Genomic DNA, 26,701 nt, shown 5'->3' with positions numbered 1-26,701 from the left:
AGTGACAGACTTTCACCTCAACCATTACATGCGTGAATCAGCTTGTTCTCTAGGAAGAAGGTGAGCTACTTCAAAAAACCTTGAAAAAATCTCAAGGTTTTCCACTCTTAGCAATAATTACTACTGCAGACACTAGGGACCTCAGGAGTTCCCAAAATCCAATTGTCAAGTCTCCTTCTACCCAAGTAGAGGAAATCTGCCAAGTGTCTTTTTCAGTAGCTTGTCTTCTCCCTTCAGAGGCCAAACGTACATGGGCACTGTACTGGTTATTTTCCTCAGTATGGGAGTAAAAGTTATTAACTATGAAGAGTGGTGCTGGAAAGGCAGTACAGTTGCTGATGACTGTTGGAAGAGACTCCCATACCATCACAGCTGACAAACAAGGTGCTGGAGTGGAGCTACCCACTTTTAAAAGAGGAAAGAATAAATGTCTATATAATACTGTAAGAGTACTTCAGAAAGTGAATTTACTGTTAGGCAAGTGATACAGTAAAAGGCCCTTGACTGTTACCAAGGCTCTTTCAGCTTCTGATTAACCTTTCCTTTCTTGAGCTGACAGCCTGAGTATAAATCAAATATAATAATAAAAAAAATAATAAATACAACTGCTGTGCAAACATCCTTTCTGCCTACAGTTTGAGGAAATGTGAAAAAGGCTAATTCATAGGACAGATAACACTGAAAGTGCTAGAGGTGAGGCCTGCCATAGCAATCAATAGATTGGGGGGGGGGGGGGGGAAGCATGTGAATTATCTGAAACATTGTCTACACTAACATACTACATCATCATTATAATTGAAACAAACAAGAGATTGGTCACTCAATTTCTCTGTCTCATCTATAAACGTAGAGGAAAAAGAAGTATTTTTATTCCATGAAACCTTTAGAGGAAAATCCGAAAGCATAATGGGTATAATTAAAAAATCTGGATCCCAAATGTGGGCCATGGATAGACCACAGGCAAACAAGCACTTGAAAGAAGAAACAGATTCAGATGCTCCAGACAGTGGTACCCTACTTCTAGTCCTTATTTTCTGGGTGGAATTAGAACATGAAGGTACTTTTCCATTATTTTCAGCTGGCCTCTATACTTGGTTGAGATTGTGAATATAAAATTAAAAAAAAAGATCTTCAGCATTTAATTTGATGGTCAAGATACAACATGAACAACCTGAATTAATCAACAGGAACTCTGACTGATGGATACATACTTGCTATTGATTAAAAACAAAAAAGAGGAAAGAAAAAAAAGGAAAGGTATCCTCTCTGCTCACCTCTCTTCCTTCCTTTCCCAATGGGCATGCATATCCACAGATATAAATTCTACAGAATTCTACAGACTCATTTTGTATTGCATCAGAATGAGAAAGTATTGTTAATAACCATCTTCACAAAAGCCAACAACAAGCACCATATTTAAAAGGGATAAAGAAAACTGTACTGAGACTACTCCAGGATTATTTCAGGTAATAACAATTCCCTCTTCCCCCATCTTCCAAAAGTCTGGGCTTACTCTAACTTTCAAGTCCTCACTTCTATGAGCTACCTAGATAACATAGTGTTTGTACATGGAAAGCTAGACTTGAGCCCTCTACTGCAAGCAGCTGAGACAGGTGTTCAGGTCCCTTGATATTCAAGTTAAGTAACAGCAAATGATTATGATTTAGACAGACTGCTCCAGCTGTTGAATAAGCTTCAGCACCCATCCTCAACTGAAAACAAGACTTACCTCACAACCTGAGCAGCCACAGGGAGGATGCAGTTCCACCATTAGTCCACAGTCAGGTATCACGCCACAAGTCCTATCAGTTCATCGTGGAGAAGCTGATTACCAATAGAGCTGGGTACCACACCAAGCAAGTCGCCACTCTCAGTCAATCAGCTCATTTTCATTCATGGCCATCATTCAGATTCCCCAGCCCTACCAAGTCATACATTGTACATACATATATATACACAAATATATTTGGTATAAACTCGCACATATAATATAGTCGTATGATATAACCTGTCAACAGTAACATGCAAATAGCACAGGGCTCAACATTCATGGATTACCAGCTTCTCCTTCTCTTCGAGAAGGAAAGCAGAGCTGTCTACTTTTTTTTCTCCTTTCTTTCTTTCTTTCTTTTTTTTTTAAGTTGGCTGTGTCTGGATAATATCTGCTAAGGATTAGGGCTGAAAAAGAAATACTTGTTGTCCAAGCAAATGCACAGCTGCGATTATTATAAGGTGTAGAAACAAGGGTGAAGATCAGATTTGGAACAATCAACAGAAAACATGTTTCAAAGTTTTAATCATGGAGAAAACTTCAAAGCGGGAAACATTTCAGAGAACACAAACTTTAAACTTGAGCTGCAGGAAACTCATCTTCGAATCCCCGCTTTCATTTTTACACTATGAGAAAAAGCCTGCAGCAATTCCCAAAGGTGAACAAGAGTCTGATTAAAAAATTGTCAGGAAAATGCTCTTACAGATGGAGCACCTTTCATGGCTTTAGTCAGCAATCTTGCAATTCTCCACCTGGCAGCTGCTGTTCTGCCACTGCTTGTTGCATGGAGACACTGAAAAGAGAGCTACTGGTGTAAGTTGTTTTCCTCCCTCCAAGGAAAGGAGAAACAAGAGGAGATTATATAAAGCTGCCTGAACTGGGCTGAGAAAGGAGTTTTAATAATGGACAGATAAAAAGAAGATGAGGAAATGTGTTCAAGAAAGGCAACGCAGTGTAGCACACAAGTAGAAATTACACTGTCTTGAGCCAAAGCACTAATCAAAAAATTAATAGCTAAATTTCCTCAAAAGCTCTGCAAAGAGGTCTGGCTATTCCAGACATGAGCATATGAACAACAGACTGGAAGGAACCTCAGGGGCAAAGCCAGGAACAAAATTTCATCTTTGTCCATCCCCAAGCTGAAGTAACCATAACAACATGCCAGGGAACTCTGGCAAAGTGAATGAAATTCCTTGCAACAGCATGGTATTCACCTGTGTTTCTCCGTATCACTGTTCATCTACTCTACATTTTTTACAAGCCTAGAATATTAATTTTGGCAAGTATAAATTCCATAATATCTGTCTCTTCAGTAAACATTCATCATGATTTAATCATTAACCTTTCTGCTAGTACAAGTAAAGAGAGCATACACCTTCTGCTCTTGGATCTCAAGGCAAATTTTGAGAGCTTTTAACCATTTTTAGAGCTGTTCATAGTCTGTTTAGTATGCTGAGGAAAACAATAAGCTAGGGGATAGTTTATAAACACTTTCCTGAAACATTACAGCTTTTATGTTCATTCACAATTGAACTGTACAGAGAGACAGCAACTTAATATACTTTCATATCAGTGTAGTAAGAATTTATGTTAATAGCATCTTTTCCCAATATTTATCAAGTCTTTAAAACAAGTACTTAAAACCCATGAAACATTTGGCAAAATTACTTAATACTAGGAAAAGTTTAATATCCTTAGAATAAGATGCCCAATCCAAATAATAATAGAAACTGCAGTAAAGAAAAAGGTAAGAGAGAAGACATTTTCTTAAATGCCCTGGAAGTTCAGATCTAGCACAGAACTCCTCCTTAAAAATCACATAAAGCAATGAGGCCACTCCATATTTAAAGCCATTTTGTTTTTATCTATTGGGGTAGTCACTTTACATCATACGAAAAGACTGTATAATGAATACAAGTGTCAAGAATCAGATTTTTATGGCACAAAATAAAGTCTTCTATTAACCTGCTTTCAGAGCTGTTAAATACATAATTAAAGACATAGAAACTAAGGTTGCCACAAAATAATATTTGCATGATGATGTTAGTCTTTATTCAACTTGTTAACTGACTCCTCTAGTCAAAAGCTGGATAAGAATCTTTCCATTAGTTTGTTTCAGTAATTACTTCTGGATGAAAAGATCCTTGTCCTAAATTTGACACAAATTTAATATCTCATTTATATAGTTATTCAGAGTTCACATAAGCTTTAATGTTGTACCTTACAATGTATGGCATTAAAGGTTAAAATAAAACTCTACTTTTAACATAACCTTTTCTATAATGTAAAAATATTCCACATGTTTAACATATCAAGAATGTTAAGCATTCACTTTGGGGAAAAAACTATTTTATGTATGTTTCAGTACAAAACCAACTGTTAATGTTTTGCATTAATCTATCTCTTAAGTTGGGTGCCACCCAGTGTTCATCTTCTGCAACTACAGCTTAGCTACTGTACTTACAATATGGAAGAGCTATGCATACAAGACAGTTTTTAACAACTGAAAATTTGAGATGCTGCTTACTTCTTATCTTCACTTGTCCCCTACCCCTCCTCTGTGGCAAATTTATATCTCTGAAATAATGAGTGTTTAATTATCAAAATCAGTATAAAAATAGCAGCATGCTACTAGACATGAAAAGCAGATTCTTACATTATGAATTTAAATGCAGATTTCTGCCTTCCTTTTATATTATCAAAATCTTTTTAAAGTTAACATCAAGGCAAGGGGTATAAGGACAGACACTGCATAGTATGATTTGATACTAATCTGAACTGGGTATTTAATCAAAATCCATGATAATTACAGGGTAAAGAATTTTTATTTCAAAATACAAGTTTAACTGGAATTGTAGTGATGAAAGCAGAAGAGGGAAGAATGCAGTCTTTTACAGCCCATGTCACTGTATCTCACTTACATCCAGAGGTAAAAGCTCTAATTGGTGAAGAGACAAAATATTTGTGGCATTTCATTTAACCTTTGCGATAATCCAGCATTATCCATTTCTAAAGAAATATAAATACTTTAAAACAAACATTGAAAATAAATCCTTTTGATGTAACAAACTACACTCTTTACCGAGAATTTTCAGTCTTCTTAAAAGAAAGGGACTTCACCCAAAAAATAATCGAAATATCAATGTAGAACAATCCTTGGAGGAAAAAAGTTGGAATGTAAACCTCTGTTCCAATTTAGATCTGAAAAGTAAAAAACAAAAGACACATATGTATTCATTCCACATACATTTTTCATCCAGCAACTCTGTCTTTAAACTATTTTAAGTTAAAATAGGAGACTTCAAAAACACAGTAATGTTTCTGCCTCAGCTCATCTCCCTTTTTTCTCAACGTGTGAACAATTACTCTTCTCCTACATCCTAAACATCAACCTTACCATCCCGCAGCTATGTAAATGAGCAATTATGCCAATATGTTTACATATAAACAGGACGGACATAAATAAGCTTACAATTCTCAAAAACTACAGACAGAACTGAGTTTAAGGGCAGCTTCCCAAAGTACTTGCCTATTAAAATGAATTCAGTGGCAAAATGAACAATTTTCAAATAATTTTTCCAACATAAACTACTAAGGAAAAGTTCCACCAACTCTCTCACTTTAACTATGACTTGGGAGCTTGCAAATCATTCAAAGCACATTGAGATGATCTTCACAGAGCTTACTCATATTTTATCTCTTTGTGGGTCTTCCTTTCTTACGGCATGTTATTAATATTATATTGCACAATTGACAGAAGCTTAAAAAACAGTGTTAGCTGCACAATTCAATACATTCTCCCACACAGAGATCTGTTAGTTTGCACATTTTATTCTTTCAACTTTCCTAGAGTAACCTATCACTTTAACATCTTACAATAGCCTCATTATTAAAAGCATGCAGTATTATTATTATTATTATTATTTTAACTTCAATAAGCTAAACCTCAACCACTGACAGGTCCAAAGTGCTATTTTAAATGTCTGAAGAAAAATCCATGAACAAATATTTGAAAATATTTGTTCAAATGCGCCAGATATTGAGAACCTCAAAAAGGTCAAAATAATGTCAGAGCATTTAAAATGAATTAGTTATATTACCCATTCGGAGAAAGGACTAAAAAGATGAAGAATTAAAACACAAGAATACACTTAGAATGGTCTATCCAATTAAGTTGACTCACTGGCTCAGTAAGTTGCTACTTATCCTCTGAGCCAACCGACCCTGCACACATTCATCCTCCAATCCTTATAGCATATTCTACTTCTGCATTTTAGTATATAAATTTGAATTTTAAATAATGATTTTACTACTGGAATTTGAATTAAGAGTGTGCAGGGTCAGTTACCACAGCTTAGTGATAAGCAGTATCACAACCGACTCTGACAATCTAAGTTCAGGATTACAGACAACTTGAGTAGCTGCTAAGACTCACCTTTGATTTTTTTGTAATTCACAACATGCAACAAAAATTGCTATTTAAAGACTTCCCCCGCCCCCCAAATCCCTCATTTTTTTCTGCAGTTATTATTAGATGGTGAGCCTGCTAAAACTATGGAGAAATCAGAAAGGTGAAATCCACACATTTTCATGCAATCCATCAAAACATCAGTTATTTCCATTTTTATAATTTGCTACACCTATATAACCTGTGACCTGTTCTAGTGATTGGTGTCCAATGTAGTCTGCGTCAACAGTTTATGGCTCACCCTGCTTGGGATGAACTGGACACATCTGCTCTGCATGCCAAGGAAGAAGACCTACAAATCCTTTTGCCTACTCCCTCAAAGATCTTTCTAAGCTACCATGCAGGGGACACAAACAAATCCCACAGGTCTAGCTCTATCTTGCTATATCATCTGCTTTGCTTTCCATCGTGAGCTTGTTTTAAGGAGTTTAAACTTCGGAAAGCAGCGCAGAGGGCTACATTCAATTCCTTCAGGAGGAATATGGCCAGTTACATCTGTGTATGTAGTCAAACTTTTGTAATTGCAACTCCTCACATTTTTTATATATATATATAATACATATATATACACACACACACACACACACGTGTGCATATAGATATACAATCACTTGAGGGGCACTGCTATGTAAGTCTGGGTCTTTGAGGCCAAGTTATTTCAATGATTTTCTTTTAAGCATCTGAATAAACATTGTAAAGAAGTTTTTTCTAGGTAGTGAGAAGACTGCTTTGTAGCTCAGCGTATTTGTGTTTTAATAACATCACACCAAGCATACATTCTTTGCACAGAGGAGAATGGCCAACTAGAACAGCATTGTAGGAGAGAGGAGAGAATGGAGAGGTGGTATGCATATATCCATACCACTTACGAAAACAGGCCCTGGCTTAACTGAACTTCTGCCAGGCTTGTCTGACGAAAATGCTCAGCTGTTTTGTTCCAGAAAGGATTCTAGGAGCTGATAAAGCGGAAGAATGGGACCCTGGAGCAATACAAACTAAGAATGTAAATACACTGTCATAAAAGGCTAAGAATAAAACTCTTAACCAGGTGAGCTATTCTAAATATTAATGCTTTATTTTACTTGCACTAAAACAATGAAAAACAGCTTACTGCCAAAGATGACCACTTCAAGCATGTGATATTAAATATATGTTTATTACTTACATCATCGATATCTTCATCATCATCTCCAATATCATCAAACTGGATTTCATCATCATCCCCAGGTCCAAATGTGTCTGTTTCATTGATTTTAGCTGAAAAATAATTTAGAGAAGTTAAAGTGTACACTTATACCAAGTAAAGATGGACTGGGTATTCTTGTCCAGGAACTCCCAATTTGAACTGAAAAGACTCTTACCATGTTCTGGAAGCTCCCCATATGCTTTCAGACTTCTGGCTTCATCTGCATTGTACTTTAGAATAACATCAGCCTTGTTATCCTAAATAAGAATTTATTAGAAGTTACTGGTCATCTATGAAAGCAGACTAGCAAACCCCATATTATTTATTAAAAAAAAAAGTAATGTCTTGTTCCTTCTTTCCCCTTCAGTTCCTCTAATTCTGAAGCAAAAAATGCTTATTTGTAGAAGAGTATCTTCATTGCTTCTGGGTGAGATTTAATTCTCTCCTACTATAACTAGCCTGAAAAGTTCAGTTTTATGTCTTTGAGATTAATCTTTCTTCAGAGAAGATACACAGTGAGGTGTTTGGTGGTCCCTTTAAAAAAGTGGTACAGCTTCCTAGTTTTAAGCAGTTTAATATATGCAGTAATCTTAAACATTTTACTATTCCATAATATATGTTTCAGAAGCAGAATCTATCTTCCAACAACTGATGACACTAGACTAACATTCACATAAAGGCATTTACAAAATGAAAATTTGGTAAGTGTACCTTTAAATTAGGTGAACTCACATTATTCTATTTTTGGAATTTTAAGTAGAAACTAATCACTGATTAATTGACCTCTTAAGGTAAAAGCCTGAACACCAAGGCTCCAAGATTCTGATCGCCACAATAAAAGGTTTGGTGCTTAACTCCATCTTCCTTATATTACAAGGCCCACGTACCAGGCAGCTATGCCTGGAAAAAAAGGTCTGGTGTGATGCCAATAAGTAGCTTCATCCAAAGTCTCAGGGTACAGTTAAGTTTAGAAGAACAACTGGAACCAGGATTTGTCATCTATTTATGACAAACTTTCTGGAATACAAGGAATTAAAAATCATTGTTTAGCATTATAAACACAAACTGGAAGAAAGTTAGATAGGAATTCCCTCAGCAAGCTGCTGCAATTTAACATTAAGTACAGCCATTTGTTATAAATTCTTCAATGGTAAATTGCATAGAATTTTTACCTGGTAGTCTCTTAAGCCCACCAATATAATATCAGATGTATTTATCCAAACCTGAAAGAGTAAACATTTATTATATTGCAGGAATTCAACTTTTTATCCTATAATAAAAATTCAAGCACAGCACATTTAAGTTTACTGAAAGACATTACACCTTTCACTACAGCCACCATTTCCACTTTCTAATCTATAAGATGAAAATACCCAATTTCATACTTTAACAGCAAAACCAAGCTCAAATACTGGCAGATATATTACTTAACTAAGCATGTTACAGAGCTAAGGTACATCAAATCCCTTGAAGAGCTTCTAGCCAATAGGGTGGCTAGTTAGCTGCGACTTTGGTGAAAACTTGAAGAAACAGTGTCAGACGATCACTCTGAACTGAAACCCACAAGGGCAAAAAATGGAAGAAAAAAGCTGATGAAAGGGGTGATGGACAAGTAGAGTGAAGAACCCAAGAAACCCGAATGGAGCTGCTTCTAGTGACCGCGTTAATCGGTCAAACCAAAGCCAGAAACCTGAAAAGCGAGAAATATTAATTTAAATGCACAAGCCAGTTCTGTCCCATATTAGCTTGATCTTTTGAATATGGAATATATTTCAGTCAGGACTTCCTTTTAGGCACAAGGAATAGCTAAGGGACGCTTTCTGTAGTGAGAAGTGAATTCTGCACCACCTAGCATTTATTTATGTACATTCTCCATTACCTTCAACGGTTTAAGTGAGTGAGTGTATTGACTACTGAAAAGTATTGTTTGCAAGCAGCTAGCAGGACTCACAGTGGTACCAAGATACATGTGTTCACTGGTCTGTGAAGACAAACAAGTGGAGCAATCCAGTACTGCCAAGGTGAGCACACTGAATATATCTTTTTATTGAGAACAGAATCTCAGACCTGCTCCTCTGTACCATATACCATGCTACTAGAGATCGAAGGATAGAAAGCTGTAACATCTGACAACGGTAAGAGGGAACACTATCCAAAGATTGCAAAGTTAAGGCTGCAAACACTAACATCTGACTGTCCTGAAGCTAAGAAGTTTTCCAGATCAGTTTTGCATTAACATATTTTTGGAAATTGATGAGGGGACATTAAAGTGACAGCATATGAGGTGCCTGAAGGAAGCTATAAACTTTCCCCAAACCCCTTACACAGCTATTGTTGGACAAATCATCCAGTGGAAAGATGATAACTATTCAGTTCCTCCCCAGCTCAAATGGTAAACTATGTGGCATACAAAACCCAATTCTTAACTGTTACAGGAAATGGCATACAGAAAAGCATCTCTGCGCAACGCTTTTACTCTTCTATTTTCCTATGCTGAAAGTCACTCTTCATGCTAACAGAAGTTCTCCTGCAAAGGTAAGCACTTATCACTCAGTTATAACATACCTGTTTCCACACAGTCATGGAACTCCCCAACCCCATACACAATTAAGGAACTTTTTTATTTTTTGCATATATGCAAAAAAAAAAAAAAACAAAAAAACCACAGCACATTAATTCCCATGTGCAGGAAAACCACCCTACCATCACTTGGTGCAGCAGCACCCACAAAACTTGAGATCATACAATATTGGGATAGGGCAGTAATGCCAATTGAGTTTTAACTGGAAAACAGTTCAGCAAAAGAATCTTTGTAGAAGTATTATTTTTAAAGAATTATATTAGTTCTTACACAACCTGATATTCCTATAGTAATTTAGGGAGAAAAATATCTAGTCAATGTCTCAATTTTGCCACAGTTGCAACTTAAAAGAGGCTTTTCTTTTCAAGCATCTGACATTTCTTTGGTCCGTTACACATAATGACAACATTAGACAGTGTATTTGATGTTTCTTTCCCATAAAATATTTAAAATATTGTTTCAATAAGTCATTTACAGTCAACAGACTATGCATCACTTGTTTATAAACAAAACTATTATGGGTATTCTTCATGATGCTCAGCAAGCCTTGAGTGACTTAATGAACATGAGGCATACCAAACTTGAGTAAAAATCAATCCGGTTCATAATAGTTTAAAGCAGATCAGAGGAAAAAAGCCCCACATATGCTCAAAAAATATAGAAAGTCTTCATTATAGGAAGCCACTGACCTAATGACCTTAAAACTGGACTACTGACCTCTTCTGCAAACTCATTTAAATAAGCATGGCTGTTGAACTGCACTGTCATTATATTTTGCATTTAAAGCATGACAGTTCATACTTCAATAATTCAGATTCAATATAAATGCAATTTTATGAAGCCCAAGTAGTAAGATGTTTCTTCAATATGAAAAGAGTTAATATTTCATAAACAACCCAAAAATCTTTCCTGAAACATACACATCAGAAGAGCAGCCCTTCAGCTATGAGCTAGACTTGGAATCCAAAAGGTTGCCAAATTTTGTGCTCAGACAATACAAATAAAAGAAAAAAGTAATTTACTATTAAAAAAGTTTGAAAGATTAATACTTGTAGTAAAAGATTTTAAAGAACTTAACAACTATTTTGAAAAAAGCCATATATGTATAAATTTTTACAATCAAATATTATACATAATACCACTATTTTTTTACTTAAATGCTTTGGAGTTACCTTTTTTCTTAGTTTCCCTCTGATATGACATAACCTCTTCACACCATCAAAACATAATGCCTCCAGTCTTCCATTGCCTAACATCTTGATCACCTGGGCATATTCTGAAAGAGACAGTAACATATGGTGAAACTTCTATACAAAGACAGCTTTATGAAACAACCAATAACTTTAGTCATTGTAACCAAAATCTGCTGTAACATTTTATAAAATATGAACAGCTGAGAGGAACCTTGATCAGCCATAACACAGGCTGCTAAAGTTTTCATATCATTGTTGATGCTAACATTTTCCAACATTGCTCACCCTTGGTTGTATTCTTGCTTTTGTTTCCTCCAGAATGTTTACTAAAGATAATTTTACAGCTATCGAGTAGAGTACTCAGTCTTAAACACTCTGAGAGCTTATAAGTTTACAGCATCACATCTGCTCTCCTCCCTGACAAAAGCTTGCATATCATCGAGGCAAAAGGAGAAGAAAGTGGCACTTCTTTCTGTATTCCCCACTGATATTCTGAATTCCTTCTGCAGAGGTTCTACCGGGAAAAATGCTGTTCTTAAAAGGATGATACTCTCAGAAACTGTCTGAAAGGCATTCCTGTACTTATCAGGCTTCAACTGAGAACATGAAGCTTCTCTCCAAACCCAATTCCCCCCCACAACTCTCACACTGTATTCAATCTACTTCCCTCACTGAGCTCCAGAAATCACTATTCAAGCACTTCACAGACACTACTAAAGTTTGCAGCACAATGTATTACAATTTAATGAAACAGAAAAAGGCTTGCAAAGATCATAAAACTATCTGACCACCCACATTATTCTTATTCTCTCCAGGATAAGAAATTTTCTCAATTGGCAGAGTTGTATTTTAATATTATAAAATCCTTCCTTAGCACAAGCTAGACAGTCCAACAAACCGCCAGATCAGAATCTCATTAACTGAGAACAATATTTAACTAAGCAGATCTTGTCTGGGAGTTGGAAAGGATTTTAAGTTTTATAGGTGGGTCAAAAAATGAGCTCCTTTTTGCTTCTGACTGTCACAGAATTATCAGCAAGACCTTCGGAAATGTGTTCAATTGTCATATATGCCTTTAAAATGATGAGAAAGGCTCCAGTGATTTAAGTCAGTACTTTTCCTGTACGTCTTTTGATTAATGCATCATCTAATTAGTTGGCTGCTAGGCAAGTACTCACATTTATGCGTGCCGGTATGAAAGCGTTGCACACAAGACAGGGTGAGCCAAAAAACAAGTGAGGTCACTGCCACCAACAGCAAGGGAGGAGGGAATGCTCCCAGCCATATACTCGTGGTGCTTACTTTAGTTGACAAGATGCAAATAAGCACCTTACCTATTCCTTCTGTTTTAATAGTCGCTAGACATCCTACTCCCAACTAGTAAGTTAATTCAACTAAATCAACAGAGAATGGTGGAAGAAGAGGCATACTGTTTTGCTGGGTTAGTGATTTCAGAGAGTTCGCAAAAAGATCCAAGAAATGCTACAGTTTTTTTTAAAACAGGAAGTAGGACTGAGCTAGACATCCAGCAACTACTGGCACCATTGACTTAGATCACCTAATCTAGCTGCTCACAGACCCTCACGCAGAGCAACCCAAAAGATTTCCACAGAACGTTTGCATGTGGACGTCATGACACACAGCATTGCGTTAAGGTCAAGAAAAAGCAAGCTTCATTCTTAAGTGGTGAATCTCTAAAATTTCCCATTTCCTAATATCTTCCTCTTACACTCAATGTATGATTTAGAATTCAAACAAAACCCCAGAAAGAACGCATCTTTCTGTTACGTAATAATGACATCCATACATGTTTGCTTTGTGGACCAGCATCCAATGTATGTCACTTCCAATACTGGACTGAAAGCACTGGCATTAATAGCTTTTTGCAGTTAAAAACTCACCTTGCCCATCCTCCTTAAACACGAGTTCTCTTTTTTCTGATTCATTCTCATTCTTACCTCGTCGCCTATTTTTACCTCCTTTGCCTAAATTAAAAGGGAGAAAAAAAAGCATGTGTTACTATCTAGTTGGTTACAATCAATAAAATAATTTGTTAGACCTGGGGGAATTGCTGTACTTGCTCTCAGTATGGCAGTTTTGAGAGTTTTATCCAGATCTAGATTCTCTTCTTATTTTTAACGTTTTTAGCTCTAAATTTTTAACTGATTGAGTACTAGCACGGGGTTTGAACCTCCACTATTAAAGACTTTCTGATCGCTCAGGAGTGACAGCATCTTTCAAAAGGGATTTTGTCCAAGATCTCCATTTTCAGTTCTTGTGACTGCTACTACCAAACACCTCACAGATAGCAGTGGGCAACCAGATGCATGTAACCACCAAACAACAAGAAGCAATGAACTCGAGGGCTCATCACGGTGCTGAACCCCTGAAACGCTCAGGAGAAAGCTCACTTTCCCAGCGAAGATGTGCTTTTAAAAGGCACACACATGGCAAAAGACCTAGCTGCTCTTCCTGAAGTCGCAGAAGAGCACCTGGTACATTTTTCCCCCCTCCTGCTAAAAAGCAGCTGTTTTCTCCCCCTCGCTCCTTTCTCCTTCCCCTCGGGCACCGGGAGGGAGAAGCAGCAGGTCCCAGCGAGGCCGCGCCGGGCCCGGCCCGCGCCGCGGCGGCGAGCAGGGCCGCCGCTGACAGCCCGGCGGCGCCGGCCAGGCCCCCGCGGCCTCCCCCACCTCGCCGGGAGGGACCGGGCCGGGCCGGGCGTCCCGCGGGGGCGGGAGAGCGCCACCGCCGCGCCCGCCGGCACCAGGCCGCGGCGGCGGCTCCCACGTGAGAGGCGGCGGCGGCGCGCGGGCAGCGCCGCACGGGCCTCGGCAGCGCCGCACGGGTCTCCGCAACGGCCGCGCGGGCCCCCCCAACGCCGCCGCGCCCGGGCCGCCTCCTCGGCACGGGGAAGGGTCGCGGACGGGCGGGCCGCCGCGGCAGGCCCGGGGAGCAGGGGGCGCCTCACCTTTATTCTTGGGCATGGCGCCGGCCGCTCCGCAGCAGGGGGGTCGCGGGCAGGGAGGGCGGCTGGGGCTTCACGCGGCTCCGCGAGGAGGAGGAGGGCGGCGGGGCGGGGCGGGCCGGGCCGGGCCGGCTGGAGCGCGCGGCGGGGCGAGGGCCGGAGCCGGGGCTGCGGCTGCGGCGGGCTCGTGCGCTGCGGGCGCGGATCCCCCGACAGCGCCCCACGGCGGGCGGGCGGGCTCGCCGCCTCCCCGCAGCACCGCGCCTGCCTCGGTCGTGCCTGCGCGCATGCGCCTCGCTTCTCCCCCCCCGCGGCGGAAAAGCATCAATGGGCACAGCGGGATCCGGGAGGAGGGGGCACCGCGCCATTGGACAGGCCTCTACGCTAGGCGGATCGCGGCTGCCAATGAGAGGCTCCGCACGGAAGACCATGGCGGGAGCCCAGTGGGGGCGGGGCCCAGGGGCGGGGCACCGCCCGCGGCCCGCCCCGGCCGCCCGCTGAGGCTGCCGGGAGCGGCGGCGTCCGGCAACCGTTGGGTCCAGGTTCGGGAGCGCTGCGTCAGAGCTGACGCTTCCTCGAGAGCTGGCGGGGCAACGGCCACCCCCAGGAGCCCCGCGCCCCCCTTCTCGCAGCCCGGCCCGGCTCTTCCTCCCCCCTCGGCTGGCCCCCGACCCAGCCAGGCCTGCAGCCCATCAGGAACCGCAGGCTCTGGGCTCACAGCCTGCCGGCGGGGGACTGGAGGGTCTTCGGGAAATGCAGGACATGGGTCAAAAAAAACCCCAGATCGGGTCCCACATCTCTGACTTGCGGAGACTACAGTTAGTGCTAAGCCCAAGGGAATATTTATATCTCAGTTACATGGAAAAAATAAAGTTGTCACAAGCAAGGGTATGAACATCAGCAAAGCCAAAGTGTGATGAGAACACTGGGGGGGTCTGGTGCTACACCAACCTCTTTACGTCCTTTTTAGAGCTGTGCAAGGCTGGCAGGCTATTCATTCAGTTAATTCCAAACTTTTAAGTGTAAAACGTCCATTCATAAAGCACTCAGATCCAAAGATGCGAGTTTCATGTAGGAGAGGATGCCTCCGCGCCCTGCAATAGTTTCTGCTCAGGGTTGGTCTGGCAGTTGCCAAACTGTGGCTATTTATGTTCTCCTTTTCCAAAGTTTAACAACACCTTTCGAAAATTCTTCATATATCCTCCATCATAATTACTATTGCAGTCATTTTATGTAAAACAGGATAACTTTTAAAAATCTTTCACCTTTTCCAGGTTGCAAGGCTAAAAAGGGTTACTCCTCCGAGACTGCAGTCCTGTGAGCTGCTGTATTACAAGGGGATGAGTCTGGACTCGTTTTTTGTTTATGGAGTTCATATGCATCCAAGGAGTCTCGCCTTTGATAGCTCTTGATAATGAGGGGCATCAGCAACACTTGATAGCCACCCTTGAAATTTGCCTCTTCAATGACTACAGCAATGCAGACTATGAATTTTTGGAGTATTGTAAGTACAGTTTAGCAGCATTAAGTGTAAGTTGTACTTCACAGCAGACTGGAGTCTTTATGTGGTATTAAAATGCAACATTCTTGCATTCATTTGATCTTGCTGATTCAAAAATATTGGGTTTATAGTGTCTATGGAGTACAAGTGTTTTTCCTTCAGCTCCCTACTGATCCTAGTAATAAAGATCGACCTGATCAAATATGTAGTAATGTATTTTAACTGACAAACATCTGCTTATTAAAAATTGTTTCTGGCTGGAAATGCACAACTGGTGGTATGCTGCAAATACAATTCAGTATTAGTTATGAACAAACACAACAACTTTTATAACCGGGCAGAACAAGTGATCATCCAACAAAACACACTTAATATGTTTGAAAGTTTATTCATTGTAGAAATTTCAATTTCTTTTGAAGACTACAAAACCTGCCATTAGACAGGGGTACAAGCAATGATACCTTTCCAGAACTGTTCATAGTTACATCTGGAACAGTTCTAATTACACATTAATAACATGATTGGAACATTCCCTAGATCAGACTCTGAATAAAACAATCATTTAAAGTATTCAGTACAATTTTTTACTAGCATTTCAATTCTATGACAGCAGTGCTAAGCATCTAACAGATGCCATTGTAATGGTCTAGAATAAGGTACAATACCCCACTGATTTCCTGGAACAGTACCTTAGACTCACTTACATGCCATGCTGAGAAAACTAGTATAAAGTATGATTGTATAGAATTGTAGAAAAATATTTTATCTGTGATTTTGTCATTTTTTAAAAATGTTTTTAAGTAGACTTCCCCCCCAACTAGGTTGCAAAATAATTACATCCCTCATAAGTACAACTTCCCTTTGATTAGATCAAGAGTATCAAGATAAAGCTAATCATTTACATCATTTTCATATGTGAAAATTCATCTGTTAACCATTGCTGCTTACCAAGGACTAGCATACCTTGAATCCTTTCCTTTACAATAATAGAAAAGCAGAGCTTTAGTTGGTACACTACATTATAAAAGCAAAACACACAGAGAAAACCCCCAGAATCATACATCTCTTTTCTTATGCCCTTGGCTCTCTAAAAAAAGAAAAAAAAGCTTTAAATACTTCTGTTGAAAAATTCCTTCCAAGTTTCGTTCAGTATTACAGTGATATGAATAAAGAACTTTGCCCTCACTAGTTACAGATGTCATTTAATGAGTATTGATACTACTCTCTCCCACTGTTTCCTCATGCTATTAAACACAGTAACTGGTAATTTTAGACTGAAAAATAAACTATGGTCTATATAAAAAAAATTCACCTGTATCTGTAGTTCGTTTCTTCCCCTCCATGACTCTCTATCCTAGAGTCATTTGCTATGCTTTGCAGACCAAGATGCAGTCCAGCAACAAAAATTTACACAGTGGGTCATATATTCTCAAATGGTCTAATACAAAGGTGCTGGGATTTGTCAAAGAAGCATTATGTGGATTTCTTTATAGCTTCTTAACAACAACTGCAGCTACAAATACATGACAAAAAAACCCATGAAAGTTGTGAATATAGATCCAAGAGGGGAGGTAAGGTATATAAACCTGCTAAGTCTAGCCTGTAAAACATACTACCTGCATAGATCCACCCTTTATGACTTGGTTTAGAAAATAATTAAAAAAAATTGTGGATCTAGACCTTAACACATTCAAGTTATCACTTGCTAACTGCCATGTTTTGACTAGCATTTAAAGTGTTCTTACACTGCTATATACATGACATAGTAGCAACACCTTTAAAGTCTAGTCTAAACTAACAGCTTACTTCAGAATGTAGATACGTTAAAATGTAGGAATTAATTTTGCTGGGTTATTTGGCTAAAGACCAGTAAGCTAGAGGGCTGCAAAATATGACTGAAATAAAACTACTGAAAGTACTTATTATTTTAACACGCATTGCCAAAAGAGAAATGGCATAATGCTTCCTCCTTTTAGTCTGTTCTGTGCCAAGCACCTATATATATGCTCTTAGAATGTGGGAGAAATTCCTTCCTGATCCAAAATGCCATTATGAATGTACTTGCAGGTACTGCCATCCCTTTATTTCAACAGTACTAGTCTTAAATCTTGTTTGTTGATTTAATATGACAATCTTCAGATAAATACATTTAAAAGCAACTCCAAAAGTTATGGTTTCTTGATTTTGGTGAATCGGACTTGCAATCACTTATAGAGTTGAAGATACTTTTTTCTGAAAGGCAAGAATCTTTTACTAAATCCTACTGGAACTGCAGTCATTATAAAAGGAAAAGAAAAAAAGCCCTTTTTCTGTCTCTAATTAAAGATGTTTCTTGAAGAACGGATAGATGCATTGGTACAGCTACAGGGACCTTCTTTAATACTACAACACCAAGTAAGGGAAACCCCTCCCCACTAATTGCTCTGAACAGTTGTGCATTCAAATTTCTGAGATTATGGTAATTTAAGAATCCTTGGCATAAAAGTGATTCTTTTACAATAAAAAGTAAGGTATAAAGACTGTATATGTAAAAACAAGTCTCCATCATCAGGGTCTGATGAAGTAATGGAACTTGATTTGTGGAGTCTAGCAGCTAGCTTTGCCAAATTAAGGAGATCAGCATCAGAGCAAATTATGAAGGATTAAATATTTATCAGATTTTCAAGAAGGGCAATAAAACTGGTTCCCTTGCAAGCTTAACAAAGGAAGCTTCCCCAAGGAACTCAGAAAATCTTGCAACAGAAGGAAGGTTTTCATTCATATAGAGCAAGTCAGTGGTGTCATAAAAATGGTTCTCCCTTTCAACAAAACTCTTATGATTTCAGGGAAACTAGAAAATTAATCACTATAAGAGAATCCTAATACCACTAATCAAGAAAATACCTTGTACAAAATGCTAACTTGCACCTATTGTTTGATTAAAGCTAGAATTCCTACAATGGCCATTTTCCTATCTAGAGTGAGTTGATGTAGCATATTCTTTTGGTGAAATGGGATACTCACTAAGTTCAGACACAGTCCAGTACACCACCTCATTTGGGCAACTGATCTTTCAAGGCTAGACACGTGCCTCTAACTACTTAAGACACCAAGAGGCCAGGATTATTAAAGGCTTGTACCAGTATTTAAACTATGAGTCTTTCACTCTCATTACAAGTTTGCTTCTATCTAGGGAAAAGCAAGAACACTGACTTTGAACAGTTTTGTTTTAACCTGACCTTTAAAATATTATTTTCATGTTCAGTTATAATGATAGTTCCCCACCCCAGACAGACCTGGATGATTCTTCTCTCATTTTGCTTTGGCTATTAATTACAAGTATCAGACAATAACTGACTGAACATTAGCTTAATCAGTTTTGCAACCATAATGAATGTAGTTTAAACCTACTTTTTCAAGCTTCTGCTTATTAGTGGACATTATGTTTTGCTTTATCTTCAACACTGCCTTTCTTCTATAATGCCAACATTCACTGAACAAATCCTTTGCAGCTTATAATAAAAGTTAGAACAGAGATAAAATATTAACAATGGATTATAAGAATAAACAATACAGAAATGTCCTCTATCAGAAAGTATTTAGCAATGATTCCTGAGTCCAGAGATTAGACAGGAGAGAATAAAAGGGAAGAGAGGGGGGACAAAAGACAGTGAGATATGGAGCGAGTTATTTTTCCTCTGGGTTATATTATCTATTGTATATATAGTATGGTGAGAGACCCACTGTTTAAATTTGGAATACTACAAACAGTATTCTGATTTTCATAACATGACATGCAAATTCAAAAACATGGAAATGTAGAAAAAACACAGGCAAGGAGAAATACATATTCATAGTATTACATTCAATAGCTGTTTAACAGTCAGGCTTCTTTTAGAGCTGTCCAACAATACTGATTAATCCAGATGAACTGTTTAATCAGACTTAGTTGTCAAAATGATTAATAAAATCTAAGTAAAACAAGGCATGTATACATTAAAGAAAACAGCACAGAAATGTACTGCTTATGAGCTGTTTACAAAAACATACAAAATGTTGGATGGCACAAAGTATATAGTGCTAATATAAACAAATTGTTTAAGCTAAGTGCTTAACATAAACTGTCCATCTCTACCTGTAACAAAGAATATCTTAGGGAACAAAGAATATCTTAGGGGACAAAAAATATTCCTTATAAAAATAATGCTATGTGGTGCAGAGTGCTTTATTCAGTGTATTTTTGACAGAGGTGGTGTTCATAATTCTTCTGGTTTATTCGATCGTGAACATGATAGTTTTCATTGTGTTTCCACTCATCACTCCATCTGAAGCTCCAGTAAGATCAGTAACTTGCCATCAACAGTTTAAAGCGAGAATAGATGAAAGCAGTAGCAGCAGCAGGAGCAGCAGCATTATAGGTACCAGCTGGGACAGAGTGTGCTTGCAGGTATCTGTCAGATATGTGCTACCTGTCGCCATGATTTGTGCTATCATCTTATACCATGGTACCAAACATCTGGTTGAGGTCACTTCACAGGGCTGTTGAGGTAATTTTTTTTATACCTCTCCTCTGAGCAAGAGTAGAACGGCCGACTGGCTCCAGAACTGGTGACTGATTACGATTCAAAGCAGAGTAGGTTGCTGCCATTGCACCCTGATGAAAGAATGCCAGAAGAGAAAATAAGAATACACTGTAATGGACATACACACTAGAGATCACACAACATTAAATGACAGAGATACTGAACAAGTTTTAACTTCCAGTCTGTTTTCATCTACAGAACAGAAACATACCACTGCATTGCTCAAATAACTGCAGTGTCATATGTGAATGTTTTAAAGTATAATCAATAGTTTTCAGATCTAAAGCAATTTTACCATGATTAAACAAAAACAAAAGGTGTAAGATATATTGCAAAATTGAGTTATTTCCCCATGCTTTGTGAAATAATTGGGGAATGAAATCCCATTAGTGGACTGTCCCTTTTTGTAATTTATATAACCATTTCAGTTTTCAGCAAAATATTCAAGAGTTGCCCACATTATTCAGCTATATAAATATTTCTTAAGCTTAAAAAAAACTCAAAAAACCTAGAAAGTTGTAAGCTGTAGAATTGGAACTTGTTTCTCTTCCTTCTTGTGCTTTTGGATGCTACAAATTTGTAATAGCTGTCTCAGAGAGCTTAATTACACTCTTGAGAGGCCTTTTTAGGCAATGAAGGCCAACTATTTTTGATTACTGTGCTTGCTCAAAGTGAAAAAGTGCACTGGGGTCAAAACCAGACTGTGTTTCAGGCCACACAGTGCAGAACAGTACAATACCATATTAATTAATATTGCTTTTTCTATTTCTTTTTAGCTTATACTGTGATCGTGAAGTATCCTATTTTCATTTAGTTACTGACACCTAATTAACCTGTCACTAAAACTGTAAAAATAGCTAATCTACAGTTCCTCCTTCCCTGTAGTCACCTGACAGCACTTCCACTGTCAGAAGAATGATTTATTTTATTCTATTTTTTTTTTAGGAAATCAGGCTTCCCACTGCAAGTATGTCCAGTAACTTTCAAACCGAAGAAAATGAAAGTCTTTTTCAAATGTATGAGATGTATTCCCCACATATAGGTTCATACGAAATCCTACTATACATTACAAGTTCACTTCATGGCTTAATGCAACTCCCAGTCATAACTTTTAAATAGTACTTAGAGGAAACGCATCCTACACAAACTGTTTTTCTGTATATTTGTTTACACTAATTTTGGCTAAACAGCAAGCTGAAGAAATAAATCTACTTACCTTCACCAAATGGGGAGCATCTTGCCTGTTCAGCTGGTATTGAGGCAACTGGTCACAGTGAACTATCCAGGGGTGGCTAAGTACTTGGGCCGCAGTCAATCTTTGATGTGGGTCAACATGAAGCATTTTTGAAACAAGGTCCTGTCGATAATGCATAAAAAGTCAGCTCAAATAATAAAAAAAACCCTTAAGCTTTATTGTTAAGATCAGCTTTAAAACTGGTTAAAATTGAAGATTTTAGTAGTATAATATATATAATGTATATGCGTGCACATACATATCAATGCAGTATGTTAGATATATATAATGTAATATATAATACACACAAATGTGTGTATATAAAAACACATGTGTATGTACATGTAACACACATACATTAATATGCATATGTGCATGTGTGTGTAATATACACACACGTATAAAATGTCAGTTTGAAACAGCTGAAAAGCTGTCCAGCAATGCCAATACTATGTTAATTAATTATGTGCCCTACTGGAAATTAGGTCACGTAACAAGAAAAGTATCCAGTTAAGGGATGCAAAATACACAAAAGCAGGCATAAGAATAAGCATACTGGGCTCGACTAGAGACTGTGCTATATTGGGGGCGGGGACATGGCAATGGCAAATAGCAGATATTTAGGAAAGGAACACTGGAAAAAAAGAACTACTGAGAAAATAGAGATGATCCTTTCCCTAGCATGTCTCCCGAGTTCCTAACAATCTCTCAGGGACTGCACAAGTTAGAGACTGAATTTTAGTACTCCTTTTAGCCATGAATAAACCCTCACTTTGCTGTTGATACTTTTGTTCTTCCCCCTCCCCAAACACCTTTTGCACTTCTTTCACAATTAAATAGTGTATTGCATTTTGTTTGGTTTATATCTTCTGCAGAAGATATTAACTGAACGATCCTTTACTCCCCTAATACAGTCATCATACGAGAAAAAGGAATTACTGTTTTGTTCTTGTCTTCTTGGTATTGTTAGTGAAATGATCTCTCTCATCTGTCAGTCAACTCTTTTCAGCTGGAACATGCTATTCTGTTTACTCTCTGCCTATGGAGGGGACTATAAACTTCTGATATTATTAAAAGATATTATTAAAAAGGAAGCTAACAAGATTTTTTTCATAGCTGATGGGGCTTTAATTCATTCCAAACTCCCAAGTACAACTAAACAGAACGATTTTGAAGGAAGAAATAGCTAATACTACAGGGTTAGTGTAAACATGTTAGCATAACAGGTTGATGTGCCATTCAAATGAATGACATGAATTGTGGAAAAATGGCTGATTTAACAGAACAGTAGAAAGCACAGCACAAATTAATCATCAAGACAGGGCAAAACATGTAAATAAGTTCTATGAAAACATTAGCACCTTACTGTAGCTGCACAGAAGGGGCATAAACGCTATCATTACATACTTAAGTTCGGGGTTCATTTGCTGTATAAAATTACTTAAAAAAAGTTGGCTAAATTTTTACTTTGTGCAAGGGTAGTAAGAGGAAAATATAATCATTTCAGTGCTTTTTAAGGGTGTCATATCTACTTAAAAAAAAAAAAAAAGACCAAGAGTTCTTGAAGTACTTAAAAGAATAAACTGCTCAAATCCTAATGAAAGTCCATGGGACAAACTATCTTGGGCAGTTCTGAAGAACTGACCCCAATGAAAGTCTGAATATATTTATTTTTCCTAGCTTGAATCGATGAGACATATGGTAATTAGCATATTATCATTATCCTGATATAGATATTCTGTATGATTTCAAATGTCATGCTTTCACATGAAGTTTTATTACAGCATTTCTCAATATGATTTGTGTATGTCCATGCATGTGTGGGAATACTGCAAAAATACACTAGATGTCTACAGAACTACAGATATACTTGTTAACAACTATGGTATAAAGGAACACATGTTTTTCTTCCTACTGACTTCCTAGTGACTGACTGTTGAAACATGAAGGGATCATAATTAGGAAACAATCTTTTGTGCTTAAGAAGGATCAGCTCAGTATATTAAAATAACAATGGGCAAAGTTTACCAAATCATGTAAGATATGATATATGCAACATGTTACATTGAAATCCATTTCTCATCCCCCAAAGAACAAAATAAATACACTTGCCTTAGCTGTGTCTGAAACTGTGTTCCAATAACCACCGCTGAGAGAGAACTTTCCACTACCTATTCGGGCCAAAATCTCCTCTGGGGTATCATCAGGACCATTTGCAAAAGGAGTGTAGCTAATTAACCAAACAATTTCAATGTTAACTTCCATAATCTGGACCTCAATTGTTATCATAAACTTGATTGCGATATTCAGCATGTTCAACATAATTATAGGTAACACACAGATATTTACATGCCACTAGCTGTAGTCAAATTAGCTGTTAAAAGAAATTATTCCTAAGAAGTGAAAATGCATGACAGATAATGACTAAAGATCTGTTCTTACTGTATTCCCCATATATTGTTTCTAAAAAAAAAAAAAAAGATTTTTTTCCTATATCCAGTCTAAGTACTGGTGGTTCTGAATTACAAAAAGGAATCCTTAAGCATTTTATCTTAGTGAAATAATAAAACAAGCTGTTACAAAATGAAATGTGAAGACTTTATAACTGATCTGAAAAAGAGTATGTGCTGATTTGATACTAGAGGAAGCAAGGTGCAGCAATTTTACTTGCTTCACTATAAGCACTCTTGCTGATAATGAAACAACCCCAAACAAAAATGAGAATTATATATATATATTTTTGAAACAAATGTGTTTTCTGACTTTGATTAAGAGTTATCATCATCAGGGACATTTTGGCATTAAGTAAGTTACAATGAGAATAACCCAGCCTAAAGGTAATCTATTTGCCAGGTGCAACAGTAACTATTTCTGAACTTGTGGAACTATTGTTGAACTTGTTAATCACCATTTTTTGTAAAAATCATTCTGCTGCATATAATAAACATATTTCTATCACATGTATTATATCCTAATTGCATTATTCCCAACTATCCAGTGGCTGACTTGCATACGATCATGCTTCCAAACATGCTACATATTTCCCTCAACATATATATTGCTGCTTAATCAGCTACTTTTCACATGAAACAATTAATTCTAACTCCTAAATCATTATGAAGCAGAAACTAGACACCTAAAATGAGACAAAAGAAACTAAAAATTCTTTGTATCAATCTCTGCAAACTTGGATTCTACTGAAGCCAAAGCACATTCAACTCTCACTCCCACTGAAGCCAGTCAAATTTGAGATTAATTAGTGCTTTGACAGAAACATCTTCAACAGTGGACCTACAATTACTATTCTTTTTATTTACATAGGTTTGCTATTCCAAAGGAAACAAATATATGTGAAAAATATTCTTACCCAGTAAGCATAGTATAAAGTAGAACACCAAGGCTCCATATGTCACAGGCAGCATCATAACCTTGCCTCTTTAAAACCTGAAGGAGACAAATACTTTTCTGCGAAAAACACTTACAGATGCTTTGATTATGCCATAAAAATGTTGATATCTCAAATACTTATTGTTTCTAAAGTGACTGCACTCTTCATACAAGAATGAAAGAAACATCTAACTAGTAAAAAAACCAAAAAACCAAAACCCAAATCAAAATAAATCAAGGCATGTAAGTTAGTCTAGTATTTACCTCTGGTGCAACAAAATTTGCTGTATAGCACGGAGTCATCAGAAGACCATTTTCTGCTCGCAGTTGTTTTGCAAAGCCAAAATCACAAATTCGAATCGATTCTGGATTACCAGATTCATCAACATAAAGAATATTGCTAGGTTTCAGGTCTCTGTGAACAACCTAAAAACAAAGCAAAACAAACCACTAAATATGATAAGCTAAACTTAGCAAAGGGCTTTCTATTATAAGTATCTATCCTGCTACTTAGTGTCAAGTTCCCAATCAGTTTCCAGATTTCCAGTTTCTAATCTCAACTGCAGTACTCTAATACTCAGTGCTACCCAGAGTACCGTAATTCTAATGTGGAAACTCTAATTATAAAAAAGAGTATTTATTTGTACAAAAAGTTTTTCAAGATGTCTTGTTTCTACGGGAGCGTGTGTGTGCACATGTGTATACATATATATATATATATGAATTTTTTATTTTTAACATGCATAACTAGAAGGCTCTTTAGATCAGAATCTTTGGCTAGCAATGTCTTCTGGAGTTATGGATATCTGTAGGTGCTGATATGCCACCGTGCCATGTAACCAGTAACTGGAGTGACTTTTCATATTCCCTTCCATCCATTCAGATAGTCTAAATTGATCTCAATGCAAACATTTAAAGCCTGGCTAAGGAGGAATTTTAATACAGCTCTGCCAAAAAATAATAAAATATCAAGCATATATTCTTCTAATGGAATAGCATTTCATAAAAGCTGGTACTAGTTCCCAAGTTGCTGTTTTGTAGGGGTTTGAGTTGTAAAATGCTTGAGAAAAACCACAGAAGTTGCTAGAATTCTGGCAGAATGAACTTGGTCTTATTTGAAGATACATAATAACGAACCTTAATAAAACCTAGAATGTGTAAAGACACTTTTGGAAGTCAGATGACCTATTACACTTTCCAAACAAGACAAATTATCTTAAAAGTCTGAGGAGAAGACTTTGTTCTCTGTAAAGAAAAGGCTATATATCTCTGTACACAGTATAATGGATTTAAACTACCTCTATCAGAGATTTAAACAGACCTACTATGAAGACCTTTATCTTCCTAATTGTCCTATATAATTTGATTACTACTAAATGCAGATTTTCATGATTAAATTTAAATGGAACATTCATTTACTTTTGGAAAAGACTGTGGTGAAGTGTTTCAAGAATGTAATCGTATTAGAACAAAAAGATACCCCAAACCTCCCCAGAGTAAGTTATGAACAGAATCAGAAGATATATGTACTCTTCCAGAAAATTGTGTGTTCTGAAAAACAAGTAGCATGACAAGACCTAGAAATAAAAGACCGTGGCTGGGTCTGCAGTTTGCAAATCCACTTTGCAGACTAAGTCTACTTAGCAGAGCCTTTTTCCACTATGCAAATACTTTGCAAGTGCAAGATTTAACAAAATAGATACTTAAAAGTCTTGGAAATGAGCCCTTGCGAGCTGAAAGGTACGAAATTATCTTAACAGAACTAGAGGTGGAACAGTAGATGTTAAGGGAAACATCCTGGTTTGAGGTGTCAGATGACACATGGAAGAACTGGCTCCTGGTAGCCCTTGTTC

The 26,701-nt window shown here is 37.7% G+C and overlaps 2 protein-coding genes across 3 annotated transcripts in view; both read right to left on the bottom strand.

Annotated features, from left to right (window-relative positions):
- Positions 1-3,614: 3,614 nt before the first annotated feature.
- EIF1AX (eukaryotic translation initiation factor 1A X-linked) lies at positions 3,615-14,462 on the bottom strand. The gene is made up of 7 exons (XM_064499059.1): positions 14,168-14,462; positions 13,101-13,184; positions 11,179-11,282; positions 8,598-8,648; positions 7,601-7,682; positions 7,405-7,496; positions 3,615-4,972 (listed from the first exon to the last, which is right to left on the bottom strand). The coding sequence occupies exons 1-7, from the start codon at positions 14,181-14,183 to the stop codon at positions 4,967-4,969; spliced, it is 435 nt and encodes a 144-aa protein (XP_064355129.1). The 5' UTR covers positions 14,184-14,462; the 3' UTR covers positions 3,615-4,966.
- Positions 14,463-16,037: 1,575 nt separating this feature from the next.
- Positions 16,038-26,701, bottom strand: part of RPS6KA3 (ribosomal protein S6 kinase A3) — an 80,545-nt gene continuing 69,881 nt past the window's right edge. For both annotated transcript variants that reach the window (XM_026120697.2, XM_026120696.2), the window contains exons 18-22: positions 25,113-25,274; positions 24,829-24,905; positions 23,574-23,691; positions 21,444-21,584; positions 16,038-20,298 (exon numbers count right to left, since the gene is read on the bottom strand). In XM_026120697.2, the coding sequence (XP_025976482.1) occupies positions 20,176-20,298; positions 21,444-21,584; positions 23,574-23,691; positions 24,829-24,905; positions 25,113-25,274 (621 nt within the window). In that variant the 3' untranslated portion in view covers positions 16,038-20,175. The remainder of the gene's footprint in view (positions 20,299-21,443; positions 21,585-23,573; positions 23,692-24,828; positions 24,906-25,112; positions 25,275-26,701) is intronic.

This window comes from Dromaius novaehollandiae, chromosome 1 (genome assembly GCF_036370855.1).
Source record: "Dromaius novaehollandiae isolate bDroNov1 chromosome 1, bDroNov1.hap1, whole genome shotgun sequence".
Taxonomy (NCBI): domain Eukaryota; kingdom Metazoa; phylum Chordata; class Aves; order Casuariiformes; family Dromaiidae; genus Dromaius; species Dromaius novaehollandiae.
Note: the sequence above shows the minus strand (reverse complement) of the source record. Positions and strands in the feature narration are given on the sequence as shown.

Coding starts and splice junctions, on each gene's coding strand:
- EIF1AX (XM_064499059.1), bottom strand. Junction 11,283..13,100: donor GTTTAAGGAGGATGGGCAAG/GTGAGTTTTTAA, acceptor TGTCTCTTTCAG/AATATGCCCAGGTGATCAAG. Junction 8,649..11,178: donor GAGGGAAACTAAGAAAAAAG/GTAACTCCAAAG, acceptor TTACTCTTTCAG/GTTTGGATAAATACATCTGA.